General features: G+C 37.8%; 1 protein-coding gene across 2 annotated transcripts in view; it reads right to left on the bottom strand.

Annotated features, from left to right (window-relative positions):
• cyth3b (cytohesin 3b) overlaps positions 1–16,702 on the bottom strand; it is a 41,608-nt gene that overhangs the window by 2,936 nt on the left and 21,970 nt on the right. For both annotated transcript variants that reach the window (XM_026208940.1, XM_026208939.1), the window contains exons 2-12: positions 13,836–13,918; positions 13,390–13,454; positions 10,973–11,039; positions 10,679–10,797; positions 10,247–10,327; positions 9,561–9,673; positions 8,227–8,375; positions 7,781–7,892; positions 1,266–1,342; positions 884–955; positions 647–801 (exon numbers count right to left, since the gene is read on the bottom strand). In XM_026208940.1, coding sequence (XP_026064725.1) covers positions 647–801; positions 884–955; positions 1,266–1,342; positions 7,781–7,892; positions 8,227–8,375; positions 9,561–9,673; positions 10,247–10,327; positions 10,679–10,797; positions 10,973–11,039; positions 13,390–13,454; positions 13,836–13,918 — 1,093 coding nt within the window. The remainder of the gene's footprint in view (positions 1–646; positions 802–883; positions 956–1,265; positions 1,343–7,780; positions 7,893–8,226; positions 8,376–9,560; positions 9,674–10,246; positions 10,328–10,678; positions 10,798–10,972; positions 11,040–13,389; positions 13,455–13,835; positions 13,919–16,702) is intronic.

Here is a 16,702-nt window from a genome sequence, read left to right as displayed (position 1 = left end):
AACCAATGGGAAGCCCTTGTTTTTGGACTGTTTCCAAAGCTAGACTGAATGGTCCCCTACCCTGAGCGTTTAAAGCATGATTACAGATAAGCAGATAAGGATTGTGGGTCATAACTGTGCCGACTAGACAAAACCCTCTCATCCTACAGCATGTCTCTGAGAGATGAGACACGCTAGCGCTAGGCCTGGATTAGCGGAGAGAACCGGTCTGCAACAGGTCCCGCCGGAGTTGACGGCTCATGGGGGGTTAAGCTCTGACTAATCTCCACTGATGCCCCATGAAAACAGGGGCTATGTGATGAGACAGCTGTTTCTGATGAAAACACCATCACGACTAGTGCTCTTAAAATTCACCGCCGTCCCAATGTGAACAAAACCGCAGCTGATAGCACTGTTTCAAAACCTAGTGAGGTGAAACTCTCAAGTCTAAGACTTTTTTTTGCAATTTCTTTCATGTCATTTAAGTAATCCCCCAAATTCTAATTACTGAAATGAATGAATTAGATTTTAGAGACTTAGTGTAAGAGGAACATTAACATTAACGTCGTCACTGTATTTCTTCAAGAACATGGTTAAACCCAGTGATGAGATCACTGAACAAGACTATTTAATGATTAGAATATGCTCAATAGGAAGGAAATCCTACTTAATGGATTTGATCCATTCTTCCTTCTCCTCTGGTGTGGGCGCTGATATCCTGTAGACCACGTGGTTTCCCTCCACCACCCTCCCATCTGCCTCTGTCTTACAGGCCTTGATCACTTGACCTTTATGGTTGGGATTGTACAACTCGAAGCAGTTCTACATAAGAATACAAAACATGTAATGTAAGGATTTCATGATCTACTACAGGTCTAACTATCAAGTTTGTTGGGGCACTCACAGGTTTCCTGGGTTCCTCCACCTCTCTGATGCTGAGGTTCTCCAGAGGAATAATTCCACGTGGTTCCTTGTCCTACAGGCAGAAGAAACCCATCAAAATGGATTTGGGATGAGAATAACTCCTCAAACTCTCAGGAAGGACATGGTGCTCAATCCTGTTCCTGGAGGTCCACCTTCAAGCAAAGTTCAGCTCCAACCCTGATCAAACACAAGTGAACCAGCTAATGAAGATCTTCAGGAGCAGCTGATGATTACAGACAGGTGTGTTGGATCAGGGTTGGAACTGAACTTTGCTGGAAGGTGGACGTCCAGGAACAGTATTGGCAAACCCTCATGTATATTACACCCCAAAAACATGTACTTAACAACCAAAAACTACTTACTGTTGTGTACTCAAAATAGTACAAGCAGTTGTCGGTCAGAATAAACCATCTCCTCTTCCAAGTTTTTACACGCCCACCTGCAAAGGAAATTAAACAGAACTTCTGAACCAACAAGCAGAAACTAAATCAAGGCCAGTGACCCAGTTTCTGAGCAGTATATCGACTAGCGCCACTGCAACAATAACATACAGCTCCTGCTTCTCATTTCTGGAATATAAACAATATCTTCTGGTGGAACACATTCTTTTGGAAATGATCTGGCCAAGTTTAGTTCTGCATATTCAGTGTAATATATCTTTTTCCATGTTAATATTTTCTCCCATCCCATTTGAATGCACAGAGATAACTATAAACCATGAATTTGTTTATAAACCATGAATTAGTTGAATTTCTGAAGAGTTCGAGCCTGTCTTAAATACTAGCCTCAGCCTTTGTGTTTTTTTTATTTGAGCGACATCATGCAACATAGACAGTTCATCTCCAGTGCAAGCTCTGCAAAACAACACACTGAAGCCATGGAGAGATCCCCCTTAAGATAACAAATAACAAATAGGATACTATAGTCTAGTGGACCTCATGGTCACATGCAATTGAAGGACACAAGACCACAAGTCTACATTAAGTACAGTATTTAAGACAGTGCACTTGGGAACAACGTGGAGTAAGTTTGGTCAGAACTACTTGTTTCTTAAAACAATGGAAGACGGCAAGACAATATGGAAACTTGTTTGGAAACAGTAATTCTTGTTAAGACTGAGTCACTCCAAATCGATTGGAATCTGATTTAAATGACAGTCCACACTGCTCAGATCCGATTTGTGTATCCCATCGTGATCTTTCATTTTATTGAACATCTGTATTGGCAATACAGTTTGCAATGTAGATGTTGTCACTCTTTATCATTCTACATCTAATGAGAAAACGGCATAAATGTAGAAAGCTGGAATGCATGGATTTATTCCATGATGCTGTCTCTACCAGTGGAAGCTTTTGGGGGAGGTAGTGGCACAGTTTATCCAACATTTTGAGGTGAAAATGTTATGTTAATAAAATTCACAATTCATGTTAGTTAATGTCTCAGAATGTCTCTTTTTTTGTTTGTAACTTCACAGCTGTAATAGTTGGAAAGTTGGAAAGCTTGGATGTGATGAATGTATTGATGTAATTAAGAAGGGGAGGTGGAGGCCGGGGGATAGAGGAGCTCTCGTGCCTCCGATGTTAAAAAAAATTAGCCAATCAGAATCGAGTGTTCACTTTCAGCGCTGAGGAGTGTTAAGAAAAGAAACATCGTAGGGGAGGCTAGCCTCCCTTCTGCTATATCAACCAATTCTCATGGAGAGGTAAATTAGGCGATATTGGTTTGAACGTCTCGCGCTGTGTAGCTGTAGCTGTGTAGCGATAATTAATATTTGATCGACGACAGATTTACCAAGCTTTTATTCAAACAGTATATATGCAAATTAAAACTAAAGGGAGCTAGAACACACCTAAGCTGGATATAGGCAACAGCAGCAAGCTTAATTAAATGGCACAACAGACTTTTAAGAAGGGATGGATGTTTGTTTCAAGTGATAGGATTATCTTGCTGTATGTGTTGTTGTCTTTTCGTGTTTTGACTGAAAGCAAGCAAAAAAAGCCATTTTAAAGTGGTTAAGCAAATAATAGCCTAATAATAATAATAATCGGCAGGGATCCCCACACAGTACAATTAGTGTGGCTCCTCTATTTTATAACCCACAAGCCGCCACTGGTCTCTACCATTCTCTAAACTCAAAGAGACCAGCAGTATTTTGTCAATTGTCAATTTCTGCTTGAATTGCACTTTGCAAAAACACAACTTTGTTTCTGCAATGTTTTCTACAAACAACATCAGATGCATCCTATCATAATAAAGGGCAGAAATGGCAAAAAATATTACACATTTACATCACGTGAGATCATGAAAGATCAGATTGGAATGAATTTCCAAAAATGCTATTTAAATAGAGCTCCAAAACAGTTATTTAAGTAGTTTGAAACAAATATGGAAAAATCTGATTTTATGTAAAAAAAAGAGAAAATTATTTACTTTTTTGCCATTCACACCTGCTAAATATGATCAAATTCCAGTCAGATTATTTGGATGTAAAAAGGCTTTGGTATTTACGCAATTTTATTTGAATCCTTTGTGGTGACTTTAACAACATCTTCAAGGACCGAAGTGGAGATTCCAAATGGAGTTTCTCCTGAACCTTTCAGAAAACAATATACAGCTCAAATCTGAGACTGCTCTGCATTTGTGCAGATCATAGAGGCCAGTGCACAACTCGATTTCAACTCCTGACCACAGTATGTGAAAACAGAAATGTCTGGGAGCAACGCTAAGCCGATGAGAGATGTTATTTAAGACAGATGTCAAAGAGATCTTGGATCAGTGCTACCCTTATTTGGTTTATTTTCAAATATTCTTTACAAAAAAGACAGCCCTTAGAGTGTTCTAGACTGAATTTTATGATTGAATTAGACATCGAGTCTCATTGCGAATGTAGAAACGCCACTATCCTGCTGTGGAACATGACACATAGATAAAGACATGCAAAGCATCTCTCTCTTACATCCCCACACATACATTAAAGCTTCTGACTCATCTACAGTCATATCGTTCCTCTGCTGTTTTCTAGAGCAAGCGGCACTCTTCTGTTCTGTTTTTGGCTTCAGTAACTTGGTGTATCCAGCACAATGCTGCCGCAGGCTTATCTACCCCCTCTCCTGACTCCAACTTCTCCAACCCACAGATGCTGAATGCACATCCGCAAGGAAACGTACTGCATAGGGAGAGAGATTAGAGTCGTGCTATCTGCAGTTCCCTACTTGCAGTGTGAGAGATCACAAGTGATGTTTCATGGCGTGTGGCTCTCAGTGAGGGAGCTGAATGGAAGAAGGAACAATGACACAATCCCAATGAGTCAATTAACACATGCATGCTTCTGTTAGTTCATGGCCTACAGAGCAAAGATCATCACACTTTTGTGACAACATTCCCCGATAGCATATTGTCATATTATATGGGACGTGTCATCAAATAGCCTAGCCTTTTCAAATGTTATGAAAGTTATGAATGAAAAAAACTAAAAGAAAAAATTATGAAACATCAAAAAATGCAACTTGTAACATACAAAAATAAAACCTCACTATAATTCCTCTTTATCACTACTCCTACACAAACTATTGTATATAAAAAAAAAATATCTGTTTTAAAGGTCCCCTTCTTCGTGATCCCATGTTTTAAACTTTAGTTAGTGTGTAATGTTCTTGTTAGAGTATAAATAATATCTGTAAAATTCTAAAGCTCAAAGTTCAATGCCAAGCGAGATATTTGATTTAACAGAATTCGCCTACAAAAAACGACCCGTTTGGACTACATCCCTCTAGTTCCTGCAGTAATGACGTCACTAAAACAGTTTTTTGACTAACCTCCGCCCACATGAATTCACAAAAAGGGGGCGTGGTCTTGTTGCGCTCCGACGGAGAAGAAGGAAGAGCTGCATTTGTGTTTGTCGCCATGTCGTGGAAACACTGTTATTTTCATCTCGGAGTCCAATCACCTTTGTTTGGGCTTCCCAGAGACGCTGTACTTGGAGATTAATGGTTACAATTTATGTTTAACTCGGTTCCCGAAAATTATAATCCACATGTAAAACTATGTGCAGCACATTTTGCTGAGGACAGTTTGCTCAATGTCAATCAGTTTAATGCCGGATTCGCACAAAGATTATTCTTGAAAGATGGAGCAGTGCACTCTTTGTCTGGAGAAGGCGTTGTTTATGGACCACAACCAGAAAATGTATTTTATTATTTAAGTTGATGCGTTTAACAGTTTCTGTAACTTACTACACAAAGGGCAATGCTGTTTAGCTTTGTTAAGTAGATGTTAGGGCTGTGCAAAAAAAAACGAATGCGATTTTCATGCGCATCGGTGATTAGAAGTACGTATATCTCCAGCACATGCTCCTGCCCACTTGCTTCTCAAAACTAGTCCAATCTTGTTCCAGGAGGGCAGCGTGCGCTAAGCTGCTGTCGAATCACAACACAGGAACCGCTGGCCCAATCAGAACCCGTTACGTATTTCTGAAGGAGGGACTTTATAGAACAAGGAAGTCATCAGCCCGTTTTTATGACTGTGAAAACAGCGGTATACATATAGGTGAATTGTGTGAAAAATACTGTGTTTTTTTTACACGCGAAACACGAACACATGTTATATTGTACACTGTAAACACAATCAAAGCTAAAAAAAAAAAGCGGGAAAAATGGGACCTTTAAAGACTTTGTGATAACTTCCCTGTGATGACAGAGAAATAATTATTGTTGATATAATTAACAGGGAACTGATATAGAAACTGTATCTTACATAAATCGACATCCATTGAGCAATAATATTTTGGTGATCATGTTCCAAATACTTTGGACCTAAGGTGGGAAAATGTATATATATACAAAGTGTACATTCCCACAAATCCAACAGGGATATTTTTAGTGAGGAAAACCATAATTATTTGGTTGGAAAAAGCTCCCTACTGCTTACTGCTGAGGGGGGCTCATAAAGATTGTGTGGGTATAATGTGTACCTTCATTATTACAATGTATAGAGGACTCCAGGGACATTACGTAGTAAACAAGGAATGTTGTGTGTCCTGAGCCAAACAATACAGCTGAGGTGTAACGCTAAACCAGACCATATGCACTAAACTGACCTTTGACCCCAGGAGCAGCCAGTGAGAGTAAAGCAACCTAACAATACACACATCCCTACAGACAGGAAGTAGGAAGGCCTTGAATGACAGTCAGGAAAGGATAAATGAAGGTTACAGGAGATGAAAAGAGGTGCCAGAGGTTGAGATGAGGGAATGATGGGATAGATCTGTCCTGGGTACCTACCTCCTGTAGAGACAGCCAGTCACAGGACAGAAAATGAGGGTCAAAGGGCAAAGTGTGTAAGGAAAAAAGAAGGAATGTTCAACATCAATACATGAGAAACAAAGCACCACCACAACACATACAAACACACATTTAGGACAGAAATGACACACATAATGTTAGGAGACGGGACATCGGAAATATCCAAACAACTGTCATTTGATGCTTGACAGACAAATAAAAGAGGCACATACGAATAAAACACAGCAATTACAAACACCTTCTGTTTGGACAATCCCCTGCTACAGGGATTCATTTGTGCATCCAGATCAGGCTTCATACAGCAACTCTAATATTGTAAAGCCAGACACTGAACTATCAGCATAAAGTCTGGTCCACACTGGAGCTTATTCAACAGCTGCACACTAAAAAAAATCAAAATAACTAGACAAATGACCAGTCATATTTTTGTTTTCACGTGCCATTTAGAGGTGGATTTAAAGGAGTTTTAAATAGGAAAAATATATAAACTTTTTGGTCATTTTTGAGTGAGATGCCAACGGTATAATCAGAAACAATGATCTATGCTAAGCTAAGCTAAAAGTGCTCGGCTGAATGGATTGGAAAACCGTAAAACTCCACTGTTTAACTCTAGGGAGTGTCTAAGTTGAGTGTTCCTTTAACTGAAATGATTTTGAAAGAAGACTAGGGACCAATTCTCACTATTAACAAGTTTCACATTACTAACATATTGATTATTAGTTATTATTAGTTATAAAGCACGACCATATTTTAGATCCCTTAATCCGACCCCATACCTAAAGTTAACAACTACTTTCCTAACGATTAATAAGCATTTATTTTAAAGAGTTTGAGGAAAAAGTTATAGTTAATAGTAAATGAATGGTGAGAATCCCTACACTAAAGCGTGACCCAGTTTACTTTTTACTAAATGCATTACACTCTAAAAACAAATATACACATATTTATCAAATCTCTAAAGTAATTTCAGATCTGCCAATAAAATACAAAATACAAATTTTTTTTTTTCTCAGAATCTCTCATTATACCACTTACAAACTTAACTTTGTACCCAGGCAGATTAAAAAAAATGTTATCCAAACAGATTAGAGTTTGCCAAATCCATTTGACATCAGATTACAGAGTAAAATAGGTTGTGAGCAGTGTTTCAGTTTTTTACATGCCGCTTGCTTAGTTTAAATTGGGTGTTACATCTTGGTTTTTTTTCATTATGTGTCCCTTCCTCCTTTGCCGGATACAACAGAAGCCCATTCCAGGACCTCACGATTTACTAATTAAAAGTACCACAATCCTTTCTGTGTTCAAAAACACTGCATTCTGCTTTCATCCTATTCTTGTCTCCCCACAAAATGTTTCCCTCCTAAACTGCACACTTTTCATGAGTGGCTGTAACTCTATGTGTCAGGTGCTCTGTCCCTATGAGATGGCGTGCTTCTGCTGAAGGAATCCCTCGCAGTGATGTGAAAAACCCATTAGGATGGTAATGAGCAGCACTGTGTTCACAGCTTTCCCTGACACCACCTACAGGCTCCAACAGACCACATCTCGGCAGAATACATCAGGGCGAAAGGACTGACCTAACTTGAGCAGCCAGCCCTCGCGGTCCGGGTTGAAGAACGTGTGTGTGAGGTCGTTGCCATCATCTTCAGGGATTTTGAAGGGCTCGCTCTTGATGCTCTCGTACAGGTTCTGCGAGAGAGAAGGGACATTAGTGCTCTTAATGGATGCAGATGAGCATATTTGTACGTCTGTCTCTGTTAAATATTTAAAGCAATCCTATGGCTGCTGCGGTATTAATTATGATCAGACATGAAGTTTAAAGTCAGTCATATGGAAAGTGAGAGAGGAAGAAGAAAGAGGAGAGGAAATCAAGTTCTTGCAGTTAGTGCTTGGCCCCCGAACTGGGCTTCTCTAGCAGAGAGAAGAAACTCTTACTTATGTTGTGTTATATTATTCATCATTAATGGCTCAGTCTATAATTTCAGCATTGGCATGGATCAGAGATCCAGTGAGCGGCTGTTACCCGGAGCAGCTCTTCTGGCAGGTCTCCTCCGTCATTAATGCCTCTGTTCATGGAGATGAAGCGCTCTACGGGGGGTTTGTCTCGGACATTGGGATTGTGAAGACTTGTGTTTAACATAATGATGGCAAAGGACAGGACATAACATGTGTCTGCAAAGACAAAAACAGATACAAAACTTAATAACTACACTGACAATACCACACATTATTTGTATAAAATATCTGACACCTCTGTAAAAAAAACAAAAAGCCATCAAACTCATCTTTCTTTCTAAACTCCTAATTTGCTGTTTATTAATAGTTAGTAAGGTAGTTGTTAAGTTTAGCTATTGGGTAGGATTAGGTACACCCAATATGTTAGTAATATGCATGCTAATAAGCAACTAATTAATAGTGAGAATTGGTCCCTATACAAAAGTGTTACCAAAACTCCTTTCAGCCAAATATTCTGAAAACGTAAGCGAGTCTAAAAAAACAATTCTTAGTATTACTTAGAGCCAAAGCCTGACATAAGTGTGGGTGTGAGTCACTAGTGCGGTGAGATACTTCAGCTTCAGTACAGCACAGCCACTGTTTACTCTCTAAACACATCATGACATGAGCTCTTAACTCGAACAAGTGACTTTAAACAAGTGTCTGTTCTGCCAGTATTCAGATCCGGCATTAAACTCACTAACAGACATAACACCATCAACATCAAACCAGCCATTCATTTCAGAATAACATAATCTGTCAGCTGTGATCAGATAACTGGCATGTGCTTTTCTCCAGACTTGAGATTTTGAAGATAAATCGGAGGAAAAACATGCAGATTTGACTGAGCATGTTTTGGGCCTGGTGTTTTCTGACAAACATCTCTCCGTGAAATAGAGTCTGGACAAAAAGACGGTTTATAAAACACACACAGTTATAGTCCTTGAATCTGATTGGCTGAGCCACGTTCGAAGCTCTTGTAAATTACTCTACAAACATACACCTTTGTTTACTTTGGTGTGTTGCTCGGCAACACTTTGTTGGAACCACAACTGATTCTGAGGAACTTCATTGTTCGGTTGAAGAACACCGTTTTTATTAATATCATTACACTTTATTTGCTCTTTATTTTATTCTGTGAAACCTTACTATATATAGTATATGGAATAACCGGTTTATAAAAGCAATAAGCCCCGTGAAGCTGAATGGGAATATATGACTTATTTAAGGAGGTTTTAATCACTACGCGTCATGCCTAACAATGCCCCTTAGCTGTTATAAATTAACTGTAAACCACAGCTTCACAGTGTTTATTGCTTCATTGCATTAGTATAGACACTGGCAGTTTTGCACATGTCTGACCTGTGGACTGAAAGACTCCCGGGTTGCACTGGCAGTACCGGGACGCAAACGCTTCCATCATTCTGTCAATCTTCTGAGCCTCACCAGGAAGTCTGAAACTCCAGAGAAACTGCCTGTGTGGAGAGAGCAGATCCATCATCAAATCATTCACCAGTGAATCGAAACAAGTCCTGGTCACATACATACATACTTATGGTATACTTATGGTATATATATATATATATATATATATATATATATATATATATATATATATATATATATATATATATATATATATATATATATTATTAAAATATTTAGTAACACTTCAGTATAGGGACCAATTCTCGCTATTAACTAGTTGCTTATTAGCATGCATATTATTAGCAACCACCTTTCTAACTATTAATAAACAGCAAATAAGGAGTTTATTGAGGCAAAAGTCATAGTAAATGGTTCATTAATGGCATTAATAAACTTCACTCTTAAAAATGAAGGTGCTTAAAAGGTTTAGACAAAAAAAGTTCTTCTATGGCATTGTGGAGCACCTTTTTCATTTTTAAGAGTGTTATGATTTTGGAGTAGAAAGCAGTTCAGTATTGTATTACTGGGATAATTCTAAGCCAAAAGTCCTCTATATTTCAACTTGTCTAGACAGGAGGCATGCGTGCAGTTTTTGAGGAAGAATGAGAAGCTTCTCCCACCTCAGAGCCTGAACGAGGTTGAGGTCGGCAAATTCGTGGAGCTCTACGAAAGCCTGGAGCACTTTGATGTTGAAATCATCCCTACGAGAAAACAACAACCACACACATTAGAAACGGTTACTTTCTGCAAAGAGTAGATTCTTAAGATCCTTCAAGGTGTTCAGCAGCATTGGTGGGCTGCTTCGTCTGTTTTGTATCTATAGCTATGCTTGAAGAAATCCTGTTGTTTTGACAAGTCACATCCCAAGAGGTGGTTCATTTCCCTCAGAGGCACACATGTTGCGTTTCACTGCTGCTGTTTTCCTCACTAAACCCAGACAGTCAATTTCCGGAGGATTTTTGTGATGAATCAGGCACATATCTCTCACAGCGCAACTGACATGCACTGAATAAACAAGGGTGAAAAAACACAGGAATGAAGTAAAGGGTTACCGTTCCCCCAAGTAATCCCCAATAACGGTTTTGTTCAAGCCTTCGCCTTTATAGAGGAACTGAGCAATGTCTTCAGGGGTCTGTTGCAGGAGGTCGTTCTCCAGCAGAAACTGGATCCCCTACAAGGAATTTTATTTAAAAAGGATTTTAGGATCAACCCTATAAATACAAATACAGTACAAATAATATAAATGAAAGGTTTAAGGCTTTAAAACATGGTAAAATATTTGACATCTGTGAAGATTTTTCTAATATCTGGGTCATTGTGGAACAGACATTTAAAAAAAAACTTACTTTTTTGGGGTCCATGTTGAATTTCTTTCTTCCCATTGCAATTTGTTTGTTTCTCTGTGTGGTTTTGCTGCAAATGGAAGAAAACTTGTCTTAACAAAAATCCCTTAATAAGAATGAAGGCAGACAAAGACCCTCTTGTATGATTTGTTTGCAGATTCAACGTATGGAGTAAACAGTTACAAAAAGGAGTTTACCGAGTTTAAAACAATAACCAAATATTTTCAAACTAACAGTCCTGTGCTCATTGTCACAAATAGTTCCCAGTTTCCCAATGAGGTCCACTTATAATGATCTTAAATATCATTAAAATCCATTTTTCAACTCTGACTGTTACAAGGAAACAACTGTTAGTTTGTTTTACTGCTGTGCTTTTAAGAAGTCTATGTAAACACACACAGTGACCCTCATTCACAAAGTTCACCGTATCCCTCGCACTTACATCTTTGTTTATGAAATGCTTACAGTTTAAAATATTTAGTTACCAATACGAGTGCAGCACTTTTCGCTTTGTTTAGCAGTTTTGCATGCTTAAAGTCCACAGAATTCAGATGATTTTTTTCTAGAAAAAAAAAAACGGTGTAGAAAATGTTAAAATAGCCATATGGGTCTACTTATGTTATGATGTGTCTTATATAGATTTAACCGCTGCATTCTTCAATAACAGCTTTTTTGCAAAGCTGTGTTACGTTGTGACATATTCATTAAACAATTTGCACTAAAATCAGCTGCTCACCATTAGGCTGAAATGATCCTTCATTTTGTTAAATACAACGCTCAGCCATTATTATCAAATCATGCAATGCCGCAGGTGCTACACAACATCAGATTTACCTACTTTACCAGTTTTACTCTTATCATAAGGCTTCTTGTTGGAAGTACAAAAAAAAAAATACAGTAAATGCAGTCTGAGCCGGAAACAGAATTGATTAGTTCATCTTTCGGGTTTTTGACTCGTTCCTTAATCACGTGAAAGACCAATATACTAAACCAATGCAGTCTTGAGCCGGAACGAGAATAGATTAGTTCATCTCATGAGTCTTCGGGTCGAGTTTGAGTCGTTCCTTAATCTATAGTCTGAACATTGTGACAGAAATGTCCGAAAGATCACCTAATCAATTCTATTTCCGGCTCAGACTGCATTGGTTTAGCGTATGGATCTGTCACGAGATTAAGGAATGATCTAAACCCGAAGACAAGATGTGAGGTGAGCTAATCACAGACTGACGACCCAGGTAAAGAATTAATTAATATTTTCTGTATATTATATCATTTTATTTTTGTATTGTTTGTAGTGTGATCATCATTTGCGTAAGTAATAGATGTGTTAGGGAAGTAACACGTAACATTTTAATTACATTTTGCTAAAATGAACGAATTGACTCAAAAAAAGATTTGTTCATTTTGCTGAACGAGACACAAAAGTCACAGTCGGTAAGATGCTCCAAACTTCCCATCTCTACAATAGAGGTTCTGCTTTCTTTTGAGTGAACACATTTTGTTTTAAGATCAATCTTTAAGTAAAAAAATGGTAACACTTTATGGTAACACTTTAGTATAGGGTCCAATTCACACTAATAACTAGTTGCTTATTAGCATGTCTATTATTTTCATATTGGCTGTTTATTAGTGCTTATAAAGTACATATAATGCATGACATCCATAATCCTACCCAATACCCTAAACTTAACAACTACCTTATAAACTATTAATAAGCAGCAGATAAGGGGTTAATTGAGGCAAAAGTCATAGTTAATGGTTAGTTAATAGTGAGAATTGGACCCTAAAATAAAGTGTGACCCACTTTATTTTAAGGAGCATTTCTCACTATTAACTATAGTTGCTTATTATCATACACATTACTAGCATATTGGCTATTTATTCGTACTTATATTAATTAATTTTGCAATGCACAATCATTCTAGACCCTACATTGCTAGCTATTAATAAGCTGCAAATTAGGAGTTTGTTCAGGGAAAATATATCCTCACCTAATATCATCTATTCTATATTATCTAAGTTCCTGAACAACCAATAAGCATCAATGGCATGAACATGGACATGATTAAATGTAGTCTCATAAAATCAACAAAAAACGTATTTCATATGATGCCTTAAACTCTAAACACGTTATGTTACTAAATGATGGGTATGCAACATCCCTTTCCTCAAACTGTCAATCTATATTCCTGTAAGCACAATAAAACACATAAGCACACACAGCAGACATGTCCTCTCCTCAGGTGTGAGTGGTGATGACCTTTCAATCAGATGACACATTGTGAATAGAGCGCTTAATGAATGTTTAGAAGAGAACAGGTCAGTGATGACCCTTAGACGAAAGAGAGACAGGTGCAAACAAAAACGAGCGTCAGTTGGCCTGTAATGAAAAGGAAACATTTCAATCTCCCGTAACTCACCTCTCGCCCACACATGTGAGCTGCTCGATTTCCGTCATCACTTCAGCGATCTCAAACTTCAGCCGCTGTAAAACAGAGCCTCGCGTTAAACAGTAAAACCTATACGAAACTCTAGTTACCCAAATAATGCAGCATTCTGCTAACAACACCAAGGTCATGGGTTCGATTCCCATGAAAAAATGTGAAACTTGAATACAGTGTAAGTTTTTTTGGATGAAACTCTCTGCCAAATGCATTTTACAATGTTATAAAGCTATTTAACTATAGAGAAGACCAAACAAGGTGCTTTTTAAGTTGCATTCAATGAAGAAAATAAAGGTTATGCTCAAAATGCAATAGCAGCTGCAATACAAAAGCAATGGCTAATGCAATTAATTTAATAATGATTTTATATAATATAAAATTAACTATTATTATTATAAAATTCTCTTTCTTTCTTTTCTCACCTCAATATCATCCAGCAGTTCTTTTTTCCTGCGTCGTATGTTGGACAGCTCGTCTCTCTCCTCCAAGGACAGATCTTCAGGGACTGTAACAAAGCACAGGGTAGGACATCTGTAAACATGTGCTTATTTGAGCACTGGTTGTTTTAACATTGACATATTCAAATCAGCATTTATGTGGGTCAGATGTTTCCCTCGACATTCAAACTCCAGTCATACTATCTCCAGACTCTATATGAATTATTGAGACATTCTTTGCCATAAAATGAGAGATCCTCCATAAATATTCTTCTCAGACTTCTGATGAGTATAGCCGTAAAAAGAGCCAGGGTCGTATGAACTATCTGAAAAGTCAGGGCAGGCACAATCCTTCAAAGTTTACTTTCCTGCAGAGTTGAGCTCCAGCACTGATCACACACGCCTGAACCAATCAACAGTTACAGGTGAGTTTGATCATGTTTGGATCTAAACTTGGCAGAAAAGTGAATCAAACAATAGAAACCATCAAAGAAGTTGTAATGGTTTTACTAGTTATAATGGAAATTGTATTGGTTTTAATAAAAAATCTAACAGTTTTTGGTGATTTGACACTGCTATTGGTGGTGGCTTGTTAAAACCTTTAAATCCTAATGGAATATGGCCACAAAAACACTACAGGAAATGGTTTTAATGTTTAAAAGTTGATTGATTGTAATGCTTGATATTTGTATTGTAAATATCTGAAGTTTTCTGAAGTTGTATTTGAAGTTTTTCCTCTGCAGGGCATGTTCTTGAAGCTCCATAGAGAAATTCAAATTCCCCAGTTGCCAGAAGTGAACAGCTTGTACATTCTTTCAAATACTTTTGATATATACAAAAATTTTAATTACTTATGAATAGGAGAAAAACGCAATGCAATATAGTGGAATCATTCTCACTTTCTACACAGAAGATCCAATCGGCACTTGGTAAAGTCACAGCAGCTGCTTCTAGAAGCTGTGGCTGCCATAAAAACAGTCTGTGTCCTGAGACGCTTGGGACATGTGCATTAATCTTAAAATATAAGCTTTTTATTGTTATTTGAGCATAACAAATGGTTATGGAGCAGTTCATGTCAGATTTTGTTGCTTATTTGAAATATATAATAATTTATCATATATTTATTTCATTTATCAGGACTTCCCCATTCAAGCAGATAGTATTTGGTCTTGGATGCCCAAAATAGCTGTCTGGAGACACTGCAAACATGGCTGCCGAGTGAACAGAATTTCTTTGAAAGAGGTTTTGATTGGATTCTTTGATTCTTTTAGCCCACTGCAGCTGTTTTCATTGACAGAGGTCTTAAAGTGGTTGTTCTGTGTTGTAATACATGAAAAAGAAGCTTTAGGATACTCTTTTATGTAATGTCTGATTTTCATGTTCACTGTTTTGTACATTATTGTCAATTATACACCATTCCTGTCAGGCAGCAGACTAAAATGAATGAATATGACACAATGAAATATTTGTCAAATCTAGTCAAGTCACCTTTATTTATATAGCGCTTTAAATAAAATACATTGCTTCTAAGCAACTGAACAACATTCATTAGGAAAACAGTGTGTCAATAATGCAAAATGACAGTTAAAGGCAGTTCATGACTGAATTCAGTGATGTCATCATCTCAGTTCAGTTTAAATAGTATCTGTGCAATCACTTGCAATCAAGTCAACGAAATCGCTGTAAATGAAGTCTAAAGAACAATCTAAAGAACATAATTTGAGTCCACCATTAGGCTCCTCAGAATCTGCGTGAAGATGGTTGGGATTCATTCAGCAGCCAGAGGAAGTAGGTCACTTCAGTTTTTCTGCTGGAGCAGATTGTAGCACTCGCCAGCTTCCTGTATCCATTGGAAGAGAAATCCCATCTGCATCACTCCACTAAGCTGCTTTGAATTTCATCTCCCATTTGCACTTCACATTCAGTTGTCAATTGCTAAAACCCTTTCTAGGCCAAAAACCATGAAAAGATACTGATCAATAGTTCAAAGCTTTCTGATGGTCTGGGACATCTCTAGTGAGGTGACTGAGGCTACAGCAAACTCAGAAAACCAGGGTTCATGGAAACAGTGAATGTTTTCCATAAAGACAAAAATGATGACAACAACCACGTCCTGGCTGCACACAATGGTTTCTGGGTTCTCTTTGACAGCGTGCATAAAGCAGCATTTATTGAGCAATCCCCCACAGGGAAACCTACGTTTACAGCACAGAAATCCTACATCATCCCATGCTGGAATAAAAGAGACAAATGTCTTCGATTGTTGGCCTGCCGGACTCGGTGACAAACCCCCACACACAGGAAGCACAGGGTAATTTGATATCACTGTGGCTCTAATGCATTAAACATGACCTATAAACCAACAAGGGGAAAAGGAAAACTGTGTGCCAAAAAAATGTGGTTTCTTTATTGTGACGTTGACGTGTCAAGTGTGTGAATTTAAATACCATTATATATGTCAGTTAAAGCACAATACACAATACAGCATCAAGACCTGCACATATTAGTGGTGTTTACTGTACACATTTCAACTAACTCCTAAACCTAATTACTAAAAATTTCCATGAAACTCTGTCTGTACTCTATGTGCTACCAATGTGAGTGAAACCTCAAATAATTTTCTATGTGATTTTCAACCAAATAAACTGAAATAAATTCAATATGCCAATATGGTGAAGAGTGGTTCAGTTTGCAGTTAATGCCACTCTACCTCCTTTGTGTTTGGGTCACTTATAAAGTACAACAGAAAATGTTATGTGCACCACCCATTTCTACAAACTGGTAATAAGAAATGTTTATAAACCCTGTTACCAGCAAAGGAGAAACTATAACAATTCCCTGTAGTTTTATAA

Source organism: Carassius auratus, chromosome 28 (assembly GCF_003368295.1).
Source record: "Carassius auratus strain Wakin chromosome 28, ASM336829v1, whole genome shotgun sequence".
Classification (NCBI taxonomy): domain Eukaryota; kingdom Metazoa; phylum Chordata; class Actinopteri; order Cypriniformes; family Cyprinidae; genus Carassius; species Carassius auratus.
This window is presented reverse-complemented; position numbering and strand designations above follow the sequence as displayed.